The sequence below is a fragment of the Asparagus officinalis genome, chromosome 4 (assembly GCF_001876935.1).
Source record: "Asparagus officinalis chromosome 4, Aspof.V1, whole genome shotgun sequence".
Taxonomy (NCBI): Eukaryota; Viridiplantae; Streptophyta; class Magnoliopsida; order Asparagales; family Asparagaceae; genus Asparagus; species Asparagus officinalis.
The window spans coordinates 100,646,128-100,666,437 of NC_033797.1; the positions used below are offsets into that span (position 1 = coordinate 100,646,128).

General features: G+C 44.5%; 1 protein-coding gene across 1 annotated transcript; it reads left to right on the forward strand.

Annotated features, from left to right (window-relative positions):
- Nucleotides 12,819–17,454, forward strand: LOC109839091. The gene is made up of 3 exons (XM_020407527.1): nucleotides 12,819–12,934; nucleotides 16,506–16,982; nucleotides 17,088–17,454. Exons 1-3 carry the CDS (start codon nucleotides 12,819–12,821, stop codon nucleotides 17,452–17,454), a joined length of 960 nt encoding a protein of 319 aa, XP_020263116.1.

Consider the following 20,310-nt stretch of genomic DNA (forward strand, 5'->3'; position numbering starts at 1 on the left):
AACGCGGGTGTGAACTTCGCGTTGAGATTAAAGTCTTAACTGACTTTATCTAAGAACGTAAAAGATTTACGTTTTAAAATATAAAACGGTTGGGATTCTCTTAGAATCCCGAACCATCTTAACAGCTTGATGGCTGTTATAAATAGACCCGAGTGGTCATGTCAGGAGTCATTCGACTCTTTCCACTTTTGGCTATTTCCAAGAACGAGAACTCTCGTTTGGTCTCGACGAAATCTCTGACGAACTTCGTCTCCTTTGATCAACGACGCTCCCTCTGACCAATCATGTCGATGGCGTCGCGAAGAGTGGGTTCTGGTCCCAAGAAAGTCGCTGGAGCGACTTCCGAAACATCGTCGGCTGAGGACGCCGGCGCTGTTCTTGTTCCTGCGGGAACATCGCCGTCACCGTCACCGTTGCAGGGGCCTCCCTGTCGTGGTAAGTGTTGGCCGAAGTAACTTGCCTTGGCAAGTTCTTTGAAAACCCTAGATGGGTTCTTGTCAACAAGGAAGATGACTCGTTTTTGTCTGATGAAAACACGGAGTTGGGATTCCATGTGGGTCTCGACTCTCGAGTTTGAGTCTCTTCAACACGAGGTCCGACTCTCGCGTTTGAGGTTTCTGACGCGAGGCTCGACCATCGCGTTTGAGACTTTGACACGAGAATTTAACTTTATGTGTTTCAGACTTTGTCTCTATGTCAATAGTTTGCTCCTAGCTGCTAAACTCTGCTTTTGATTGTGCAGTGCTTTTCCCGAACGTGCCCCTTTCACAAGAACAACATTTTGGGTATATCGGCGGTCCTGACGCAAATGAAGCCTTCAGTCTTCAGGGTAGAATTCCACTGTGCACTTTTCCTGATTTGGAGAGAACGGACATGATTAAATTCCCCCGATGCTCTACTCTCAGAATTTTAATCACTGACTTGGACATGGAGACCCCTATCGGTCGTGCTCAGTTTTCCAAACCAGCATTCATATTCGGAGATCGTATAGCAATCGATGACCACCTTATACATGTAGAGGACTCAAAGTTGCTGCGGAGAGTCGATAACCGCTTCTTATTCCTCCCCAACATGAAGAGGATGTATTCGATCTCCTACTTTTTGAATGCGAGCTGTCGTCGGGGTTTGACTTTTGACATAGTCAAGGAGAGAGAGAATGTATCACTTGGATCTGGTTGGCAAACTCGTACCCAAATTAGGGGACAACTTAAGGGGTTGAGACCCGGCTTATTCGAGAAGAAGGATCTCATTTCGGAGATGCCGCGTCCAGCGAATGTCTTCATTCGTCAGTTCATTGCAGCTCAGGGTGAATTCTCTACCCAAATGTTCAGGTCCCCAGGATGGGTTTGTTCCGGAGAAGAAGGTTGGTGGACCCGTATGGTTGACTTCGTTCTTGAGGAGCTTAAGGAGTCACTCGCTCAATCAGGTCTCACAATTCCTGTTCTAGCTACTCGACGGGGGGTTGTGCAAAGCCATCAGTCACTCGCTCAATCAGGTCTCACAATTCCTGTTCTAGCTACTCGACGGGGGGTTGTGCAAAGCCATCACAATTTCTTCGCTATATTGGAGAAATATAACCCAGACAGCTGCACATTTTTTACACCCATAGGGGAATTGGGTTTTGCTCTACACGAGATGCAAGCGGTATCGGGGTTGCCGTTGGGTAAAATGTCATACGAATAATTCATCCCTACCACCGAGGAGCTTTCCCTATTGAGGGCGGCGCATCCAGAAGTCTATTCTACTTTCTAGGAGTTGATGTGTCACTTCCATATATGTGCTCAAGTCATTGGAATGCGCGGAGGAGGAATTATGCATACCGCGTGGGCGGAATACCTCTTTCAGAACTTGAACCGGAAAGGCATAGTTGTGTCTCGTGTTGCGGCCATTTCTCTTAAGGATGCTAAAACCCGAATTAAAGCTTCCAGTGCTACTTACAAGACAGAGCTTGCAGAGGATAACTTTGAGGCTGGTGTTGACTTTGAGAGTTTCCACCACCAAGCCATAGTTCCTATTTCTGACACGGCTCTTCTTGCAGGCTTTTTCATGATTTGGTTGAAACGGTGCGTAGTACCGTCAAAACCAGTAGAGGCAATATTAGCTGAGGTTGTGTACCCAGCTATTTTGCTAGCGCATGGGAGATCTGTGAGTCTTCTCACTGCTATGGTAAGCTGCATGCAGAGCGGCTTACGGATGTTGACCTCCTAACTTCTCGGAGCCCCGGGCGTTAAGGTTGCCGGGAAGAAGGTTAAGAAGGCTTCTCCACCACGCGTACCAATGCCGTATACGTATTTGGTGGCCTAGTTCGTATTACATTGCCCTTCATTGATGACGGGAGTATCTGAGGGCGATGATGCTTATGTTCCCTTTGTACAGAGGTTGGAGTCGGCCACGTGGACTAATTCTTATATAGTCAGGGCTCGACAGTTTTTGTCTCGAGGAGACAATTATAAAATTTTCTGTTGTGCCCCTAATTTTGACGGAGCTAAAGAGAACGCCAACTTTTCAGACATTCTTTTTGAGGGTTCGTCTTTATTAGAGGAGGGCACTTTCAGATGGCTTCTCATGATCAGATTAGTCTATCTGGTATACCGCTTGAAGGAGAAGTGTGTCATTGAGCCTTACACACCTTCTAGATTCGCCAGACAATTCGGATATGATCAACTTTATATCGGTAATCCCAATCCGGCATTGGCCCAAATCGGGAATCTGTACGAAGGGGCTCATGCGTGGTTCTTCTTCTCTGCCGGAGGGACTCATGCACACTTTACCTTACCCAATTCACCGCCTGGCTGTTCTACCGTTGCGGACTTTCGTGACTGGTTTGATGAAGTTTCTCGAATCCCAGAATATGATATTCATACCTCATGCATAAGCCAGATTCAGGAATTGTATAAATCGAGAAGTCGTTTTGCCAAGAGTCGTTTACCAGGAATAGAGGAGTATCTTTCCTGTGAACAAGAGGCGGTCGGAACAGTTGAAGCCTCACAGGAGTTGCCTACCATTGAGCCCTCTAGGGAAGAGGTTCATGCAGGGACTGAAGAAGGGTCGCCAACTGCGGATTCTCCTGAAGATAAGGTGGCTGAGGGAATTCCTGCTCCTGAAGATAAGGTGGCTGAGGGAATTCCTGTAGAGCTCCTGCTCCTGAAGATAAGGTGGCTGAGGGAATTCCTGTAGAGACCCCTACTCCTGAACTTCGTTCTTTGAGATCGGGGAAGAGGGCCCTTACTGCGGCAGAGGAAGGTGAATATGACAGGAGAACTCGCAAGAGAAAGGTTGTCCCCGCCAAGAACTCCCAGAGGGCTAAATTGATGGGGGACGCGATGAAGTCTGCACCTGTTGGACTTCCCGAGAACAGAGAGGCTGTCGCACCTCAAGCTGCTCCTCCCGACCTTGAAACTACAACAGATGAGCAGGAACTGACTACCTCAGGCTCAGTGCCGAATACGACCAAAAAGTTATCATCTGAAGCTGCGCACACCTTCACTCGCACTGATTACGCGAATTGCTTTATTTATCCGCCGACTGCTCCACCCCCAAGCTCGAAAACTTTGAGGAAGCTCATCGAACAATTAGAGTATTGGATGCAAATGACTATCGATGTCGTTAGTCTCGGGGACGTGAGTTTCAAAGTCTTTGAACCCCATCTGCTGGAGTGTCTCGCCAAGATTAGGAACCAGGGGAATGCATTATGGACTGAACATTGTCGCGAGAGCATCATTATTCTGGAATATGAATTGGAATTCCTTTCAATGCTGCAGCGCGATGACATAGGGCTAGAAGTGGATCAGGCTCTTTCTCAGGCCAAAGCTTTAAAAACACAACTCCAAGAGGCTCTTCAAAAAAGTCTGTCTGAGACAGAATCTCGTATCGCCAACCTGCGTGATGAACATCTCCAAGTCCAAGGGGACATGGGCAATTTTGCCGTAGGTCTCCGGGATACTGCAGCAGAACTTACTCGTGCTGGTGTTGGGATACCTCAGATAAATGCTCAGCTAGCTGGTGATATGGAAGTTTTCAAAGGGTTAGCTACTTACTACGATGGGCTTTTCAAAGGGTATTGCGATGAACTTGTGGCTGCCAATAAGATTAGGCGAGAGATTGCAGAAGCAACACCAAATGAAGAAGAGCTCAAAAACAAGATAACAGAGGAAGTCAAAAAGGCTCGCGAAGAGAAAATATTGGCTTTGAAGTCTAAGCTCAAGTCTTTTAGGCTGATGGGCCCCAACGCTTAGGATTTGAATTGCTTTTAGTGGAGGGAATAAATTTGTATCATTTTCATTTCGATTGTCTTCGTTTTGTATCCAAATTAACAATATTGAATGAAAATGATATCATTTTGGCTTTCATCATCTCTTTTGTTGAAATCTGATTCAGGACAATGAAAAATAATGCAAATGCTATCGAAATTCTCTTTATTGATTATTTAGAATAATTCCAAAAAATTTTAATCGTCAGAGGTGTAGTGTTAACATGACGAAATACAAGATAGAATTACACTATGAATAGGCAACCCCCAGCCTAGTTTAGCTGGGGTTTAGGGGGCTACATGATCTACGGGAAATATCTCTTAAGGAACTTCCCATTAACTGGTATCATGAGCTTGTCTCCTTTTTGATTGATGAGGCGATATGCTCCGTTCGAATAGACCGATTCTATTACGAAGGGCCCTTCCCATTTAGGATTAAACTTCCCTTTGGTTTTGTGTGTCATCACCATGGGTCGTCTGTTGGCCAAAACTAAGTCGCCTTTCTTAAAAATCCGTTCCTTAACCTTTTTGTTGTAGGCTTTAGAAATACGGGCTTGATATAGCTCAATCTGCTACTGAGCTTGAAGTCGCTTGTCGTCTAAGGCTTCAAGTTCTTACAGACGTCGCTGATGTTTTTCTTCTTCTGTGAGTCCAGTTGTAATAGCCACTCTCAGAGAAGGGATCTGGATTTCTAATGGCAATACAGCCTCGCAGCCATATACCAAAGAGAATGGCGTAGCTCTTGTAGGGGTCCTCACCGTCGTGCGGTAAGCCCACAGACATTCCCCGAGTCTTTCATCCCAATCGCGCCGGCTCTTAGAAACAAACTTTTTGAGAAGCTTCACTATGGTTTTGTTGAAAGCCTCTGCAAGACCATTTGCTAGTGGGTAATACGCCGTAGATGCGACACTTTGGATTCTGAATTTGTCACAAAATCTCTGAAACCCAAAGCTGACGAATTGTGTCCCGTTGTCGTGAACTATTCGCCTCGGGACTCCAAAGCGGTAGATGACATGATGTTTGATGAACTTGATCACATTTGAAGTCTTGACTTCTTTCAATGGGATTGCCTCCGCCCATTTGGAGAAATAGTCGGTCACAGCTAGAATGAACCGGTGTCCTTTGGACGTCGGAGGAGAAATTGGTCCCACGATATCCATACCCCACATTTCGAATGGCTAGGACGCCGACGTGGGGTGTAAGTTCCCCGGTGCTTGGTGGATGAAGTCCCCATAAATATGGCATGTGTGACAACGTTTAGCGTAGTCAACTGCATCTGAGAACATCTTTGGCCAATAATAGCCGATTCATCGGAGGCGATCTCCTAATTTAGCTCCGGGCTGATGAGCCCCACACATTCCGTCGTGAGCTTCTTTGAGGGCCTCTCTTGCTTCTTTCCGAGAAAGGCATCGAAGCAGAACTCCATCATGTGACTTACGATACAGGACTTGGGAAACTGTATCAAAATAGAATCGGAGGGTCTTTCGTTTGATAGAGGCCGCTTCCTTAGGGTCATCGGGTAGAATTCCATACAGGACGTAATCGATATATGGGAATCTCCAATCCCTAGATTCGAACTCCATAGAGGTTGTACAGACTTCCCCTGTAGTTGTCTTGTCTGGACTTTCCTCCATAGGAATCTTGGAAAAGTATAGTTTCCGTCCCGCGACTGGAATCGTTGTTTCAGACTCCGGTGGCAATGCTAATGAAGTCGCCAAGGAAGCTAAAGCATCTGCGTACGCATTCTGAGATCGTGGTACATATTCGATAAAGAAACCTTCGAACTTTTGAGCTTGCTCTAGCACCGCGAAGTAATACGGGATCAAATCCTCATGACGTACTTCGTATTCCCCTCGAACTTGATTGACGATGAGCTGAGAGTCACCGTAGGCCTCGAGGCGCTGAATATTAAGTTCTTCAGCAAATTACATTCCTAATAGCAGAGCATTATACTCGGCTACATTGTTGGTGCAAGGTTCGATTATGTTTGCGGTGAAAGTTGATGTTTTCATTGCAGGATTCATTACAAACTTCAGACGTTTACAACGAATACAAAAATCAGTCTTTTTATAAGACCTTTACACAATGAAAATAAAAAGTTTACAACTTTATCAAACAAATGCAGAGATCGTTTATCGGTCTTCTGCTTACGTGGGTGTCTTTGCCTGTGCCGGGGTTTATCCGTGGACCACCGTCGATCAGATCTGATTGCTGAAAAATTGGGCAGAGCTTCGTCTATCCGCGAAGGGATCGAGAAAACCGTAGCTCTTATCTCGGCGAAGCGAGATAATTACTCTTCTTAAGATTACCGCAACGGGATAATCCTAAGGAACGGATCCAGGAAACTGTAGATCTGACGAATCTCTCTCTCTCTTGCGTTGAAGAACTCGATCCGATCTCTCCTCCTCCTCTCTGAAATCCGTGCACTTTCAGTCTTCAATCCGGCAGGGCTTCGCCTAATCTTCAAAATTCCAGATCTGAAAAAATGAGGACCCAGGGCTGTATTTATAGGCTCCAGGGGATCTCGGGTGGTTAAAACCACCTAAAAGGCCATTTCTGCGTTGGAGACACCCCAGGGTGTCTCAACCTGGGCCAAGACACCTCGGGATGTCTCCTCTTATGTTTGAGAAGTATTTTTGCATCTTTGATTGTTTCTGCTGTATTTTCTTCGTCTGAACTCGGATTTGAGTGATTCAAAGTGGTTGGAAAGCCGACGAGAAGTTCTATAAGCTTCAATGATTAAATCATCCGTGGAATAAATGAGACATGACGGGTATTTTACCGTTTGTGAACGACACGAGGTGCCCGATTAGTCCGTTCCTTTGTTATTCCGAAATTCTGTTAGTTCACGTAGTTCGTCGGTTTACTTCAAACGTTCACCGACATCAATCAAGCTTCTGTGAACCAGATGGTGACGTTCATCATCATTTCTTAACACTGAGCTGTTCGTGGAGACCTATAGGCAATTTTCGATGCCTACAGATTAGGAAAAACTCCCTTAGGATTACGTGACCGTTTGGAGAGATTAATACTACTCCTACTCCTGCGGTGATTGCTCCATGAGGGTTGGCTCTAGACGCGCCGTCGAAGAATAACTTCCACACTTGCGTAGCTTCCTGTGTGACGCAAGCTTCAGCGACTTCGTCAGGTAATTCTTCATACAACTTAGACGTTCCCGATACTGGATGGTCGGCTAAGAAGTCTGCCAGTGCTTAACCTTTGACTGCCTTTTGAGGCATGAATTGCATGTATTGTGACAAGAGAATAGCCCACTTTGCAAGTCGGCAATTTAGAGATGATGGTTTCGTCATCAGAACGTGACAAGAGAATAGCCCACTTTGCAAGTCGGCAATTTAGAGATGATGGTTTCGTCATCAGAACTCTCAAAGGATTCACCTTAGAGATGACCTGAATGGTTTGTCCAACTAGGTAATGTCGCATCTTTTGAATTGCGAATACCAAGGCAAGATATTCTTTTTTGACCGGATTATATCGGTGTTCAGCTCCCATCATAGTCCTGCTCAGGTAATAGATGGCTTGCTCTTGACCTTGATCGTTGTTCTGGGCTAACAAAGCCCCAAGAGAATGGTCCATGGCTCTAACGTACAACAGGAATGGTTTTCCTGATATCGGGGCCACGAGAACTGGTGGTTGAGTGAGATATCTCTTAATCTCCTCGAATACTTTTTGACACTCTCTATCCCAAACAAAGGATACTCCTTTCTTCATAAGCTTAGAGAAAGGTTGGCAACGCCCTGAAAGATTTGATATAAATCTTCGGATGTAGGCCAGTCTACCTTGCAACCCTCTGAGCTCTTTGAGATTCTTCGGAGGCGACATGTTTTGGATGGCACGCACTTTCTCTGGATCAAGAGAAATTCCCTTGGAGGTAACAATAAATCCCAGGAATTTTCCGCTTGATACTCCGAGAAATAATTTTGTCGGGTTCATCTTCAGCTGATGTGCTCACATAATCTCGAACATTGTCTTCAGATCTGTAAGATGATCACCTTTACACTGACTCTTTACTGCTATATCATCAACATAGCACTCGATCTTCTTTTGTAGGTGTTCGTGAAAGATCGTGTTCATTGCACGTTGATAAGTTGTACCTGCGTTTTTCAGGCTGAAGGGCATCACTGTATAGCAATACACCCTCAGGGGTGTTCTAAAAGCAGTATGTTTCTCGTCTTCTGGGTGCATCTTGATCTGATTGTATCCGGAGAATCCATCCATGAAAGACATCCTTTCATATCCGCAGGTGTCGTCAATCATAACATCTGTGATAGGAAGCGGGAACTCATCCTTTGGACAGGCTGCGTTAAGGTCACGAAAGTCGATGCATATACGGACCTTACCATTTTTCTTGGGTACTGGGACTATGTTGGTCACCCAGTCCGGATGTTGCTCTTCCCTAACGAAACCTGAGTCTATAAGCTTTTTAACTTCTGACTCAATTGATTCCATGATCTCTGGACGAAACCTGTGTTGTTGTTGTTTAACGGGTTTTGCATCCGGATCGATGTTAAGACGGTGCATGGCAACCTTCGGGTCAAGGCCAGGCATATCTTCATAATTCCAAGCGAAGACATCTATATATTCTCGGATAAGAGATATAAGGTCCTTTTTTTCGGATGGTGATAAGTCTTCAGCTATAAAGATAGGCTTAGGGTCAGACTCATCTCCCATGTTGACCTGGATCACTTTATCTTCAGTGGGTGGTTCGCGTTGTTCGAAGCGCATATCCCACAAGATGTTAAGACGTTTGATCCAAGGATCATCGGTTGATTCGATTAACTCTTCGTCACCCCCTGCATCTTCATCGGGGTGACTAGTTGAAACCATGTTCATAGTCAAACTTTTAAAGAAAGGTCCGACACTGACGTCGGATTCCCAGGATGATGTTCCGGATGAATGATCCTGACGCAGATAATTACTGATTTCATTTTTTAAGGCAGGGGGAGTTGTGACATAACCTAAGTCTCTTCCGGTTTTTTGATAATAATCCGGAGGTTTTCCTTCAGGGGTGAGAGACATTCGGATCGGTGTCCGTCTTCCTTTCCCAAAATTCAAACCCTGTTTCTCATTGAAGTTATACCCCATTCGTTTCATTAAATGTATAGAATTGGGTTCGTGATAATGGAATTGGGGAGCTCCATCATCTTCCTCTGAACTTCCTCGTTTGAGTGGTTCAGGTTTGACTTTACCAAAACAGATAGGCTTCTGCCCTTTCCTTTTGGATGTGACTTTGAAGAAAGCCTTCCGTGCATCTTCTACTTTTTCATCTGAAGCGAAGGATGACTGAATTGGCAAGGTGAACGATGCCTCTGTGCACAGTACGTGCCATGGGTTGGTACCTGCATTAAGATCATTCTCTATTTGTTTATTTTTAGAGGAGACATCAGACAAGTACGCCTTAAGATCATTCTCTATTTGTTTATTTTTAGAGGAGACATCAGACAAGTACGCCAAAATAAAATCTTCATCAATGCACCACTCGCCCTCGCTCGGTACATTATTATTACTCTCATCCTGACCCATTGCATCGAAATTTAACTCCCATGGACAATCTTCATCAGGATCTGGTTCAGTATCAGCTTCGTTACCACAGTCCACATCTTCTTTCTCCTGGGACTCTAGATAGAAGACGGAGTCAGTGTGGAAGTTTTCCGCTCCTCGGAAGGGGTATTTTTCCGCAATTAAGGTTCGGACTTCCCCCTCATCGTTGGCGTACTTCATGACCTGATGCAGTGTAGATGGGACAATACGGTTTGCATGTATCCATGGTCGTCCTAGCAAAAGATTGTAGGACGTGTCCGCGTCTATGATATAACAATTCACTTCGGACTTAAGATCTCCGATCTGGCATCTGAGCTTGATCTTTCCCAGGGGCCGAGTGCTATTAGTGTTGAACCCGAAGATGGTAGTCTGAGTAGTGTTCAGTCGATGCATAGGAATTCCTAAGACCTGTATGACCCTATAAGGCATGATGTTGAGTGCTGAGCCTGGGTCTACTTGGACACGACTGATTTCGGAGGATCCGATATACCCCGTGTAGTACACACGACTGATTTCGGAGGATCCGATATACCCCGTGTAGTACAGCGGTCTGTCGTGCTTGTGTTTGACCTGCATGTCTTCCTGTGTGAATGATATACAGGGTAAACTCCTCGCCGCTTGCAGACACTGCCGACAAGTTTGATCTTCAGAAGCTTCGGGAATTAGAGTGACTTGGGTGATGAAGCTCTCTGTATTCCTTAAGGCTTCGATCAGAGCTTCCTTGGTAGTTTTGGACAGCCTCAAAAGTTCATATAGAGTAATTCTGGCCGGTATGTTGGCCAACTGTGCCATAACATTGAACTGGAAGGGAGCGCTTGATTCTCCAGACTCCTGGTGGAGGTTTTTGTTGAATCGAAGCTCCTTTTGTTTTCCTTTATCAACTGGCTTTTTCGGGACAGAACCCCCAGCGTCTTGGGTTGTTCCTCAATCTCTTGAGCGTTTTGACTGTAATCCCTCAAGTAAGCTTTTCCTGACCGAGTGCCAGGGTTGTCTCTTGGGTATGCTGCCAGGGCGATCCTCTCCTCTTTTGAATCAGTAAGAGGTTTGAGGTGATCATCATTTTCAATAATGGAGGGGCTAATCATATTGGAAGACTTAGCCTTGCCTCCCTTCTTTTTGGACGAGGTGTTCGTCCATTGTTGATCTCCTAGTAGATCAGGGTGGACCCACATGATTTCCCCTTTTGGGGTGGTGAGGGGTACCAACCCCCTGTCTTTCTGGCTATGCAAGTCAGCATTCTTCAAGTGCATTTCTCCCTTACGAATGGGAATAACGTCATTCGCAGTTACTACTAGAGGAAAATCACCGAATTGGACCGCTACCATATTAGTGGATACGGTCTTCTGCTCGGGTTTCAAAGTGAGCACATTAGCATTTACCAAATTCTGCAAAATGTCTTTGAAGACATAGCATTTTCTGGTAGGATGTCCAAGGAACTTGTGATAACGGCAATAGTTGGGGTCATCCACCTTCCCTGCTTCATCAGGCTTCCTGACTTCAGGCAACTGCAGTTTGTTGTTCTTTCGGAGCAATTGGAATAAGGTATCCACATGCTCCTCTTTAAACGAATACTGCTTGGGCGCTCTTTGTTGATTTGGCGCCTTGCCTTGCTTAGTAGGCGGTGGCACTCGCGTGTAGTCAGCTGCTAAAGTCTCCTTTCCCTTAGACCGCTGGGCGTTGTTCTGGTTGCGTTGCTGCTGCGGCTTGGGTTGCGGCTCTTCTTCAGCTTTAACTCGCGCCACTATCTCTTCAGATTGTTCTCCTTGTGAAACTAGTTGTCTCCGGGAGTGACACTCCGCTACCCCCATCTGAGCAAGGAGCTGGGTCTGCAAGTTGTGCCTGCAAGTTTCAACCAAAGTTGATTGGGTCATACCTGAAGGGCATCGTAACGCCATGCTGCGGAATCTCTCCACATAGGTCTTGATGGATTCTCCCTTCTTCTGTTTAGTGACGAGAAGAGTCAGGACTGAGACCTCTGTGTCGTCTTCGAAGAACCTAGCCAAGAATAGCCTTTCCAGGTCTACCCATTTCTGGATAGATCCGGCAGGCAGTTTCATGAACCATTCGAAAGCAACACCCTTGAGGGTACCGATGAATAGCCTGGTCAAGATGGCGTCGTTCGCTACCACATCTCCAGTTTGGGATTTGAAGTAGTAAATGTGCTGGTTCAGCGATCCTGTGCCATCGAACGGTTGCAAGGTAGGGGCCTTAAACTTTGGCGGGTAGGGAGCCGTATCCCACTCAGCAGGGTAAGGCCGCACTACTCCTTCTTCACGGAGCTCGCTTCTATTGGCAATTACGTTGAGGCGAGCCTCCAGTTCATCCACTTTAGCGGACTAGGAATGCAGCTCTTTTTCCACCTCTTTCTCATTTTCAGAAGATGAATCCAAGTTGTGAGTCTCACGATCTGAATGTTCGTGCACTTTCTGCTTTCCCTTTGACATAGTTCTCCGGGAAGACTCGGGTTTTTGGCCTTTTTTAGCAAGAAGCTGAGCCAACATCTCCTTTAATTGGAGAAGTGTCTCCTGTTGCGTCTGGAGCATGACATGATGTTTGTCCACTCTTTTGGCTATGTCCTCGGGGTTTCCCGCCATGTAAGCAGAAACCTCTTGTACTCCGACAGAGCTTGAAGATTGAGATTCGGCTATTGCCGAATGTTCATCACTTGTTGTAATGCCTTTGGCTAACTTTTGATAGTTAACCGGGCGAATAGCTCCTGTCCGAGTCCGAGTATTCCGATATACTCCTTCGAATTGGTCACAAATTTCCCTAACAGTTGGGGAATGACTTCTTTGTGACCCGTCGGAATCGGAATGCGAGGCTTTTCCTCTACCGATCATGTTGATGGTGACCTCGAGGTATTCCTCTTCAGCTATTTTCTTTCTGTATCGACGTTGTCGTTTAGCAGGCCTAATGACGTTCGTTAACCTATCAAACACCGACTGCCGAGGTACAGACGCGTATTAGTGGCATTCTGAAAGGACTGCCGAGATAAGCCTCTCACATTGACATGAGTGAGCTGCTTGCTGCGCTGGTTTTCCTCTTGACAGTAATTCCCGTAAATCAGGAACTTGTGAGGAAATTTTCCCTGGGCGTGGAGGCGGAGATGGAACCCCCTGCCCTTGGGTGGGTGAAATTAGTTCTTGTCGAACGTGGATTTTGAAACCACGCTGACTTTTCTGAACCTGGCGGACCTCTTGAAGATCGCGTTCTTGAAGAACAACGCTAGGGTCGCGTTCTTGAAGAATAACGCGAGGGTCACGTTTAGTTTTATAAACATTAGGCCGAGGCCCACCTTTAAATGATGAAACAGACCCTTGAGGGTCATGTTTTGGTTGAACGCGCCCCTGAGGGTCGCGTTTAGTTGGTGGAACAGACTTCTGAGAGTCATGTTCTTTTTGAACGCGTACGTGAGAGATGCGTTTGTCTTTGGCAGCTTCCTTCTGAGGGCTGCATTTTGAAGTAACAACGCGCCATTCAGGGTTGCGTTTTAGCTGTATCAGCCTAGGCTCGTAGTCGGGCTCATTGCCACGAAGCGAACGTTCTGTTTTTGGAACGCTAGGCTCAGGCAAAATTTCAGAAACGCGATCTTCGCGTTGGGCCAACATTCGGCTTTCACGCAAGTGTGCTCGTCGTATGGATCTTCTCCGTCTGCGAGCGGCGTTCTTCTTGGCTTGTTTCAAAGCCTTAGCAGCAGCGTCGTTGACGTTTACGGAGCTCGTCTCCTCTATAGGCCGTTTATGGCCTGAAGCACGTCATGCTGACGCGGAGGTGGGCTTTTCATCCATCAAAGCTAGTTTAAGCTCTTGGCCGAAGGAGAGGGCTTTCTTTGGTGTTTCAACAACAGAGTTGATCTCCTTGGAGATCTTGCGGACATCGCGATTAGCCTTGGGGCTAAGCGATCCAGAGGATAAGGCCTCCTAATATTTTGCTTGATCAAACTCCACGACGAGAGTTTCTACAATCGTTCCCATGAGGTGGACGTCGGACTGCGCCACCATTTCTTCATCGAAAAAGCTAGTCCCCAGCGGAGTCGCCATCTTTTGTATGTTGGAAAAATTACAATGAAAAGAACGAAAGAAAATTGACTTATATTTCTTTGATTCCGATTACAATTCGATTACAAAAGAGAAGAGAACAAATTTGGTTCTCTCCTTTGTTTAAAACTGGGTTCTTCAAGGTAGCGATGGAGTGCCTCCTTCGATTGTTCACGTCGAATTTGCTCTCCGTTGACGATCCGACCATCTTTTATCTCGTGGGAACGATGAACTTCTGTGGAAAAGTTTTATGAGTAACTCTTGTACGAGTTTAAGAACTCTGAACGAGTTAGAACTCTGTGAATAGAGTTGTTAGAACCGAAAATTCGGTTAATGACCAAGCAGATATTCTGTTGTTGAAGAATCCCTTCGGTTTTGATCTTCTGGACTTGATTTAAAAATCCTATCTCCAAGGATTTTTGCCTCTCTCCCGCCTCTCTGTGCAGTTGAGATCCTGAAGATCTAATTTGCTGCCTCTTCGTATCCCAAAAAAAAGCCCACCCCCAACTCAGTTGAGTTTGTTGAGTTTTTATAGGTGGATAAGAGGTTGTAACTGCCCTCCAAATCCGCTCCTAAGTGGGCGTGATTTCCTCAGATCATGGGGAAACAGTTCTAAAACCGTTCGACTCGTATTTAAACGAATCAAACGCCCAATCTGGCGTTCAGAACCCAACGTCACCTCTTAAAATTAAGACGTGAGGTTGGGTGTTGGCTGAACACCAATGAACGCGAGGGTCGTTCGCGTTTGGCTTGTTATAGCTTGGAAACGCGGGGGTCGGTGTTGGCTGAACACCAATGAACGCGAGGGTCGCTCACGTTTGGCTTGTTATAGCTTGGAAACGCGGGGGTCGCCTGCATTCCCAAAATTGTGACGCGGGGATGACTTCCGCGTTTTAGAAGGGATTAGTTGATCTGTAACCTCTTCTAAGAGCGTTGCAAGGACCGCTGTTCAGTAATTCTAGCTTTAGCTATTGTGGAATGTGAAAGTTGTCAGATTGTAACCTTCACTGTAGATTGTGAAGAATGCTGAATAGAGTTTTCATCAGTTGTCAGAAGTGTCGTTGAATTGTAACTCTTCTCGATCTATGTGAAAAGTCCTCCATTTGCAGCTTTCGTTTGTCGGCACAAAAACTATTTGATTGTAGCTTCCATTGTTGGAACTTGACGGGAATCAAACATCCATAGTGATTTTTAGACGAATATTTGCCCACAGCTCTCTACTAAGCAACTCACCAACTAAGTCTAACCTTCTATTTCTAAAATCATTACACTGCTTATCAGCATCTCTAATAGTTGCTAATATAATATTAGTCATGCTGTTGTCGCAGCCATCAAGATCAATCATCTTAGAAATGAGGTCATGTTTATAGTGGTTGCAGAGTTGCAGATGCAGTAATTAGAAAGTCGTCTGATTGTAACTTCCATCGTCGGGGCTTGATGGGGATCAGCTATCCATTGTGATTTTTAGACAGCCTACAACCATGAACTACTAATGCATCTCCCGATGCCTTCTCGGAGGACTCATCAACACTCTTCCTCAACTCATAATTCACCAACGCTGAGGTCACCTCCTTGTAACTAACAGTAGTTCTTCCATTAATCATAGTTAGGACAAACGTACCATAATCATCATCGGGCAACGAATACAAAAGTAGCATCGCCTTGTCTTCATCCTCAACCATGATATCCACATTAGCCATGTCTGAAAGTAGCTTTGTGAAGTTGTTAACATGCTCCCTAATGGAAACTCCCCTCTTCATCTTGAACTGATAAAACCTCTTCTTCAAGTGAAGCTGATTCTCAATGCTCTTAGTAAGATACTTTTCATTGAGTGTTTCCCACATCTTTTTCGCCGAAGTCTCGTTCATCACATCATAAATAAGATCTGGCGTTAAGCATGACCGAATAACTCCACACGCCCTACAATTCATCTTCTTCCAAACCTTAGCTTCCATCTCGGCAGGTTTCTCTTGTAACTCAAGAGTCTCCTCCAAAACCGAAATTGATCTTACCATCAAACTTCGGAACATCGATCTTCATGTTATTGATGCTCAAACTATGTATCGTCTTCGTAAGAGACGATCCCGATGTGCTTGCTTCACCCATGTTGTCGATCTAACTCTTCAAATAGGAATCCTTCAGCGAATCCTTCAAACAAGCCTCAAGTTGAACCCGAAGCTCTGATACCAGATGGTCCATTGTAACCATCGTACAGACTGCAAACGGTTTTACGTGAAGAAAATTGGTAGTGCACATAGTTGTCTCGGAGGAGGCATAGGATAGAAGGGACATCCACGGGCATCTCGTAAATGGGTTGCAAATATTGTGAAATCCATACTAAAAGAACAACCCACCTACCGCGCAATTGATCTTAAAAAGAAGCTTCTGAGAGAGTTTGGCGTTGATATCCCCTATGGAAGAGCTTGGTGTGGGGAGGATCTTGCTCAACAGGAGTTATATGGGTATGCAAAACATTCATATGAACAACTTAGATGGTACAAGGATAAAGTTATGGAAACTAACCCAGGATCAATCGTTCATCTAGAACACGAAGATGGCAGACTTACTAGATTTTTTATCTCATATTATGCTTGTTGGAAGGGTTTTGTCGAGGGATGTAGACCAATTTTATTCTTGGATGGCACCCATCTTTTTGATAGGTACAAGGGAACTCTACTTGCTGCTACTGCTTTGAATGGAGATGGAGGAATGTTTCCTGTCGCTCTTTGCATTTGTGGAACCAAGAATGAGAGCAATTGGGAGTGGTTCCTTGAATGCATTCATGACGTATTGTACAATTCAGATGATCCATATACTCCGAATGATGAGCTAGTTATAATCTCTGATCGAGACAAAGGACTTCAAAATTCCATCAAGAATTGCTTCCCTTGTTCATATCACAGTTATTGCATCCGCCATTTAATGGCCAATTATAAGAACAACTTGTCAAAGAAAAGATTACCAGCACCACTTAGGGATGATTGTGTTCAAATTATGAAGAGAGCTGCTTATGCCTACACAATGCATGCTTATCATAATGAATGTAATGAGCTCCAGAATAAGTCATCTATTGCTTTCATTGAAATGCTGAATATGAGCCCACAGAACTGGGCTAATTGTTATTTTCCTAGAAAGAGGTCACCATTTTTACATATTTTTGGTCTTTGTGATTGAACTCTCTGATATGTGTGTTTGAACATGTATAACATTTGAATAATCCTATAGCTATAACATGGTTGCAGGTATGGGTGGTTAACCTCAAATCTAGCTGAGTCCTTCAACGCATGGATTAAGGAAGCCCGATTTTTACCGATAGCGCAGTTGGTTGATCACATTCGGGTGAAGATGATGAAAATGAGCTACGATAGACGTGAGGAATCCAACAAATGGACTAAACCATTTGTTCCTAGTGTAGAGGAGCATCTTGTCCTAATCAACGAGGGTGCACGTTGTCTTCATGTTAATCCTTCTATGTCGATTCTGTATGAAGTACATGATTCCCCATCTGTTAGAGTGAATTTGGAGTACCGCACGTGTACTTGTCGCCAATGGCAAGTTCTTGGACTACCTTGCAAGCATGCGGCCGCCGTAATCAGGCACAAAGATTAGCTATTGTATCCAAATATTTCTGACTATTTCAGCACAGAGGTGTACCGCAAGTGTTACTCCTTTCCCATATATCCAATTCCTGATGATGAGAAGCCAATTATAACGGATGAGAATATGGAGATTAGACCTCCATTAACCTCGATTCGTAGAGGAAGGTCAAAAACAAAGCGGATCCCTTCTGGACTAAATTCTTCTAGAATGTTGAAGTGTAGCCGATGTAAGGAGTTCGGTCACAATCGACGAACATGTAACCAACCAATAGCTGATTGAAATATCACGCTTTTGAATATTTTCAAATCAGTTTGATTGTGATCTTCATGGACTTATTATAGGTTGATTATGTTTTGGTGGTGAAGATAAAAAAACAAACTATTTTGATCATTGTAAATTTTGTGTAACTACTTCAGTTAGTTTTAATGTTATTTCAGTTAGCTTTATTGTTATATCTGGTTGCTATACATTACTCAAAACCTTTGATGTTATCTTATCAAGTATTTGCGTCGCGGTGGATGATTGATCAATAAACACGTGACGTAGGTCGTCGAGTGGTTTCGTCACGGCGAAAAAAACTGATTTGATTTTAGGCTCTTAAGGTGCAGAATTTCCAGAAAGCATAAGGTGTTATACTTTGCCAATAAGGTGCTATACTTTGCCAATAAAGTACTATACTTTGCAATATAGTGCTATACTTTGGCCAAAAGGTGCTATACTTTGCAATATAGTGTTATACTTTGCCCAGAAGCTTCAAAATTGCGCGAGGACCCCCCGTCGCGGTGGATGATTGGTCAATAACACGTGACGTAGGTCGTCGAGTGGTTTCGTCGCGGCGAAAAAAACTAATTTGATTTTAGGCACTTAAGGTGCAGAATTTCCAGAAAGTATAAGGTGCTATACTTTGACAATAAGGTGCTATACTTTGTCAATAAAGTGCTATACTTTGTAATATAGTGCTATACTTTGGCCAAAAGGTGCTATACTTTCCCATAAGGTGCTATACTTTGCCCAGAAGCTTCAAAATTGTGCGAGGACCCCTCGTCGCGGTGGATGATTGGTCAATAACACGTGACGTAGGTCGTCGAGTGGTTTCGTCGCGACAAAAAAAACGGATTTGACTTTAGGCACTTAAGGTGCAGAATTTCCAGAAAGCATAAGGTGCTATACTTTGCCAATAAAGTACTATACTTTGTAATATAGTGCTATACTTTGGCCAAAAGGTGCTATACTTTCCCATAAGTTGCTATACTTTGCCCAGAAGCTTCAAAATTGCGGGAGGACCCCCGTCGCGGTGGATGATTGGTCAATAACACGTGACGTAGGTCGTCGAGTGGTTTCGTCGCGCGTCGCGGTGGATGATTGGTCAATAACACGTGACGTAGGTCGTCGAGTGGTTTCGTCGCGGCAAAAAAAAACTGATTTGATTTTAGGCACTTAAGGTGCAGAATTTCCAGAAAGTATAAGGTGCTATACTTTGCCAATAAGGTGCTATACTTTGTCAATAAAGTGCTATACTTTGTAATATAGTGCTATACTTTGGCCAAAAGGTGCTATACTTTCCCATAAGGTGCTATACTTTGCCCAGAAGCTTCAAAATTGCGCGAGGACCCCCCATCGCGGTGGATGATTGGTCAATAACATGTGACGTAGGTCGTCGAGTGGTTTCATCGCAGCGAAAAAACTGATTTGATTTTAGGCACTTAAGGTGCAGAATTTTCAGAAAGCATAAGGTGCTATACTTTGCCAATAAGGTGCTATACTTTGTCAATAAAGTGCTATACTTTGTAATATAGTACTATACTTTGGCCAAAAGGTGCTATACTTTCCCATAAGGTGCTATACTTTGTCCAGAAGCTTCAAAATTGCGCGAGGACCCCCCGTCGCGATAGATGATTGGTCAATAACACGTGATGTAGGTCGTCGAGTGGTTTCGTCGCGGCGAAAAAACTGATTTGATTTTAGGCACTTAAGGTGCAAAATTTCCAGAAAGCATAAGGTGCTATACTTTGCCAATAAGGTACTATACTTTGCCAATAAAGTGCTATACTTTGTAATATAGTGCTATACTTTGGCCAAAAGGTGCTATACTTTGCAATATAGTGCTATACTTTGCCCAGAAGCTTCAAAATTGCGCGAGGACCCCCCTTCGCGATGGATGATTGGTCAATAACACGTGACGTAGGTAGTCGAGTGGTTTCGTCATGGCGAAAAAAACGGATTTGATTTTAGGCACTTAAGGTGCAGAATTTCCAGAAAGCATAAGGTGCTATACTTTTCCAATAAGGTGCTATACTTTGCCAATAAAGTGCTATACTTTGTAATATAGTGCTATACTTTGGCCAAAAGGTGCTATACTTTCCCATAAGGTGCTATACTTTGCCCAGAAGCTTCAAAATTGCGGGAGGACCCCCCGTCGCGGTGGATGATTGGTCAATAACACGTGACGTAGGTCGTCGAGTGGTTTCGTCGCGGCGAAAAAAACTGATTTGATTTTAGGCACTTAAGGTGCAGAATTTCCAGAAAGCATAAGGTGCTATACTTTGCCAATAAGATGCTATACTTTGTAATATAGTGCTATACTTTGGCAATAATGTGCTATACTTTCCCATAAGGTGCTATACTTTGCCCAGAAGCTTCAAAATTGCGCGAGGACCCCCCATCGCGGTGGATGATTGGTCAATAACACGTGACGTAGGTCGTCGAGTGGTTTCGTCACGGCGAAAAAAACTGATTTGATTTTAGGCACTTAAGCTGCAGAATTTCCAGAAAGCATAAGGTGCTATACTTTGACAATAAGGTGCTATACTTTTCCAATAAAGTGCTATACTTTGCAATATAGTGCTATACTTTGCCCAGAAGCTT

Bases quoted from the DNA above. Each gene is read 5' to 3' on its own strand.
- LOC109839091 (XM_020407527.1), top strand. From the start codon at position 12,819: ATGAGTGAGCTGCTTGCTGCGCTGGTTTTCCTCTTGACAGTAATTCCC. The intron at 12,935-16,505 runs GTGGGTGAAATT...TCTTTTTGATAG, and splicing joins ATGGAACCCCCTGCCCTTGG to GTACAAGGGAACTCTACTTG. The intron at 16,983-17,087 runs GTCACCATTTTT...ACATGGTTGCAG, and splicing joins TGTTATTTTCCTAGAAAGAG to GTATGGGTGGTTAACCTCAA.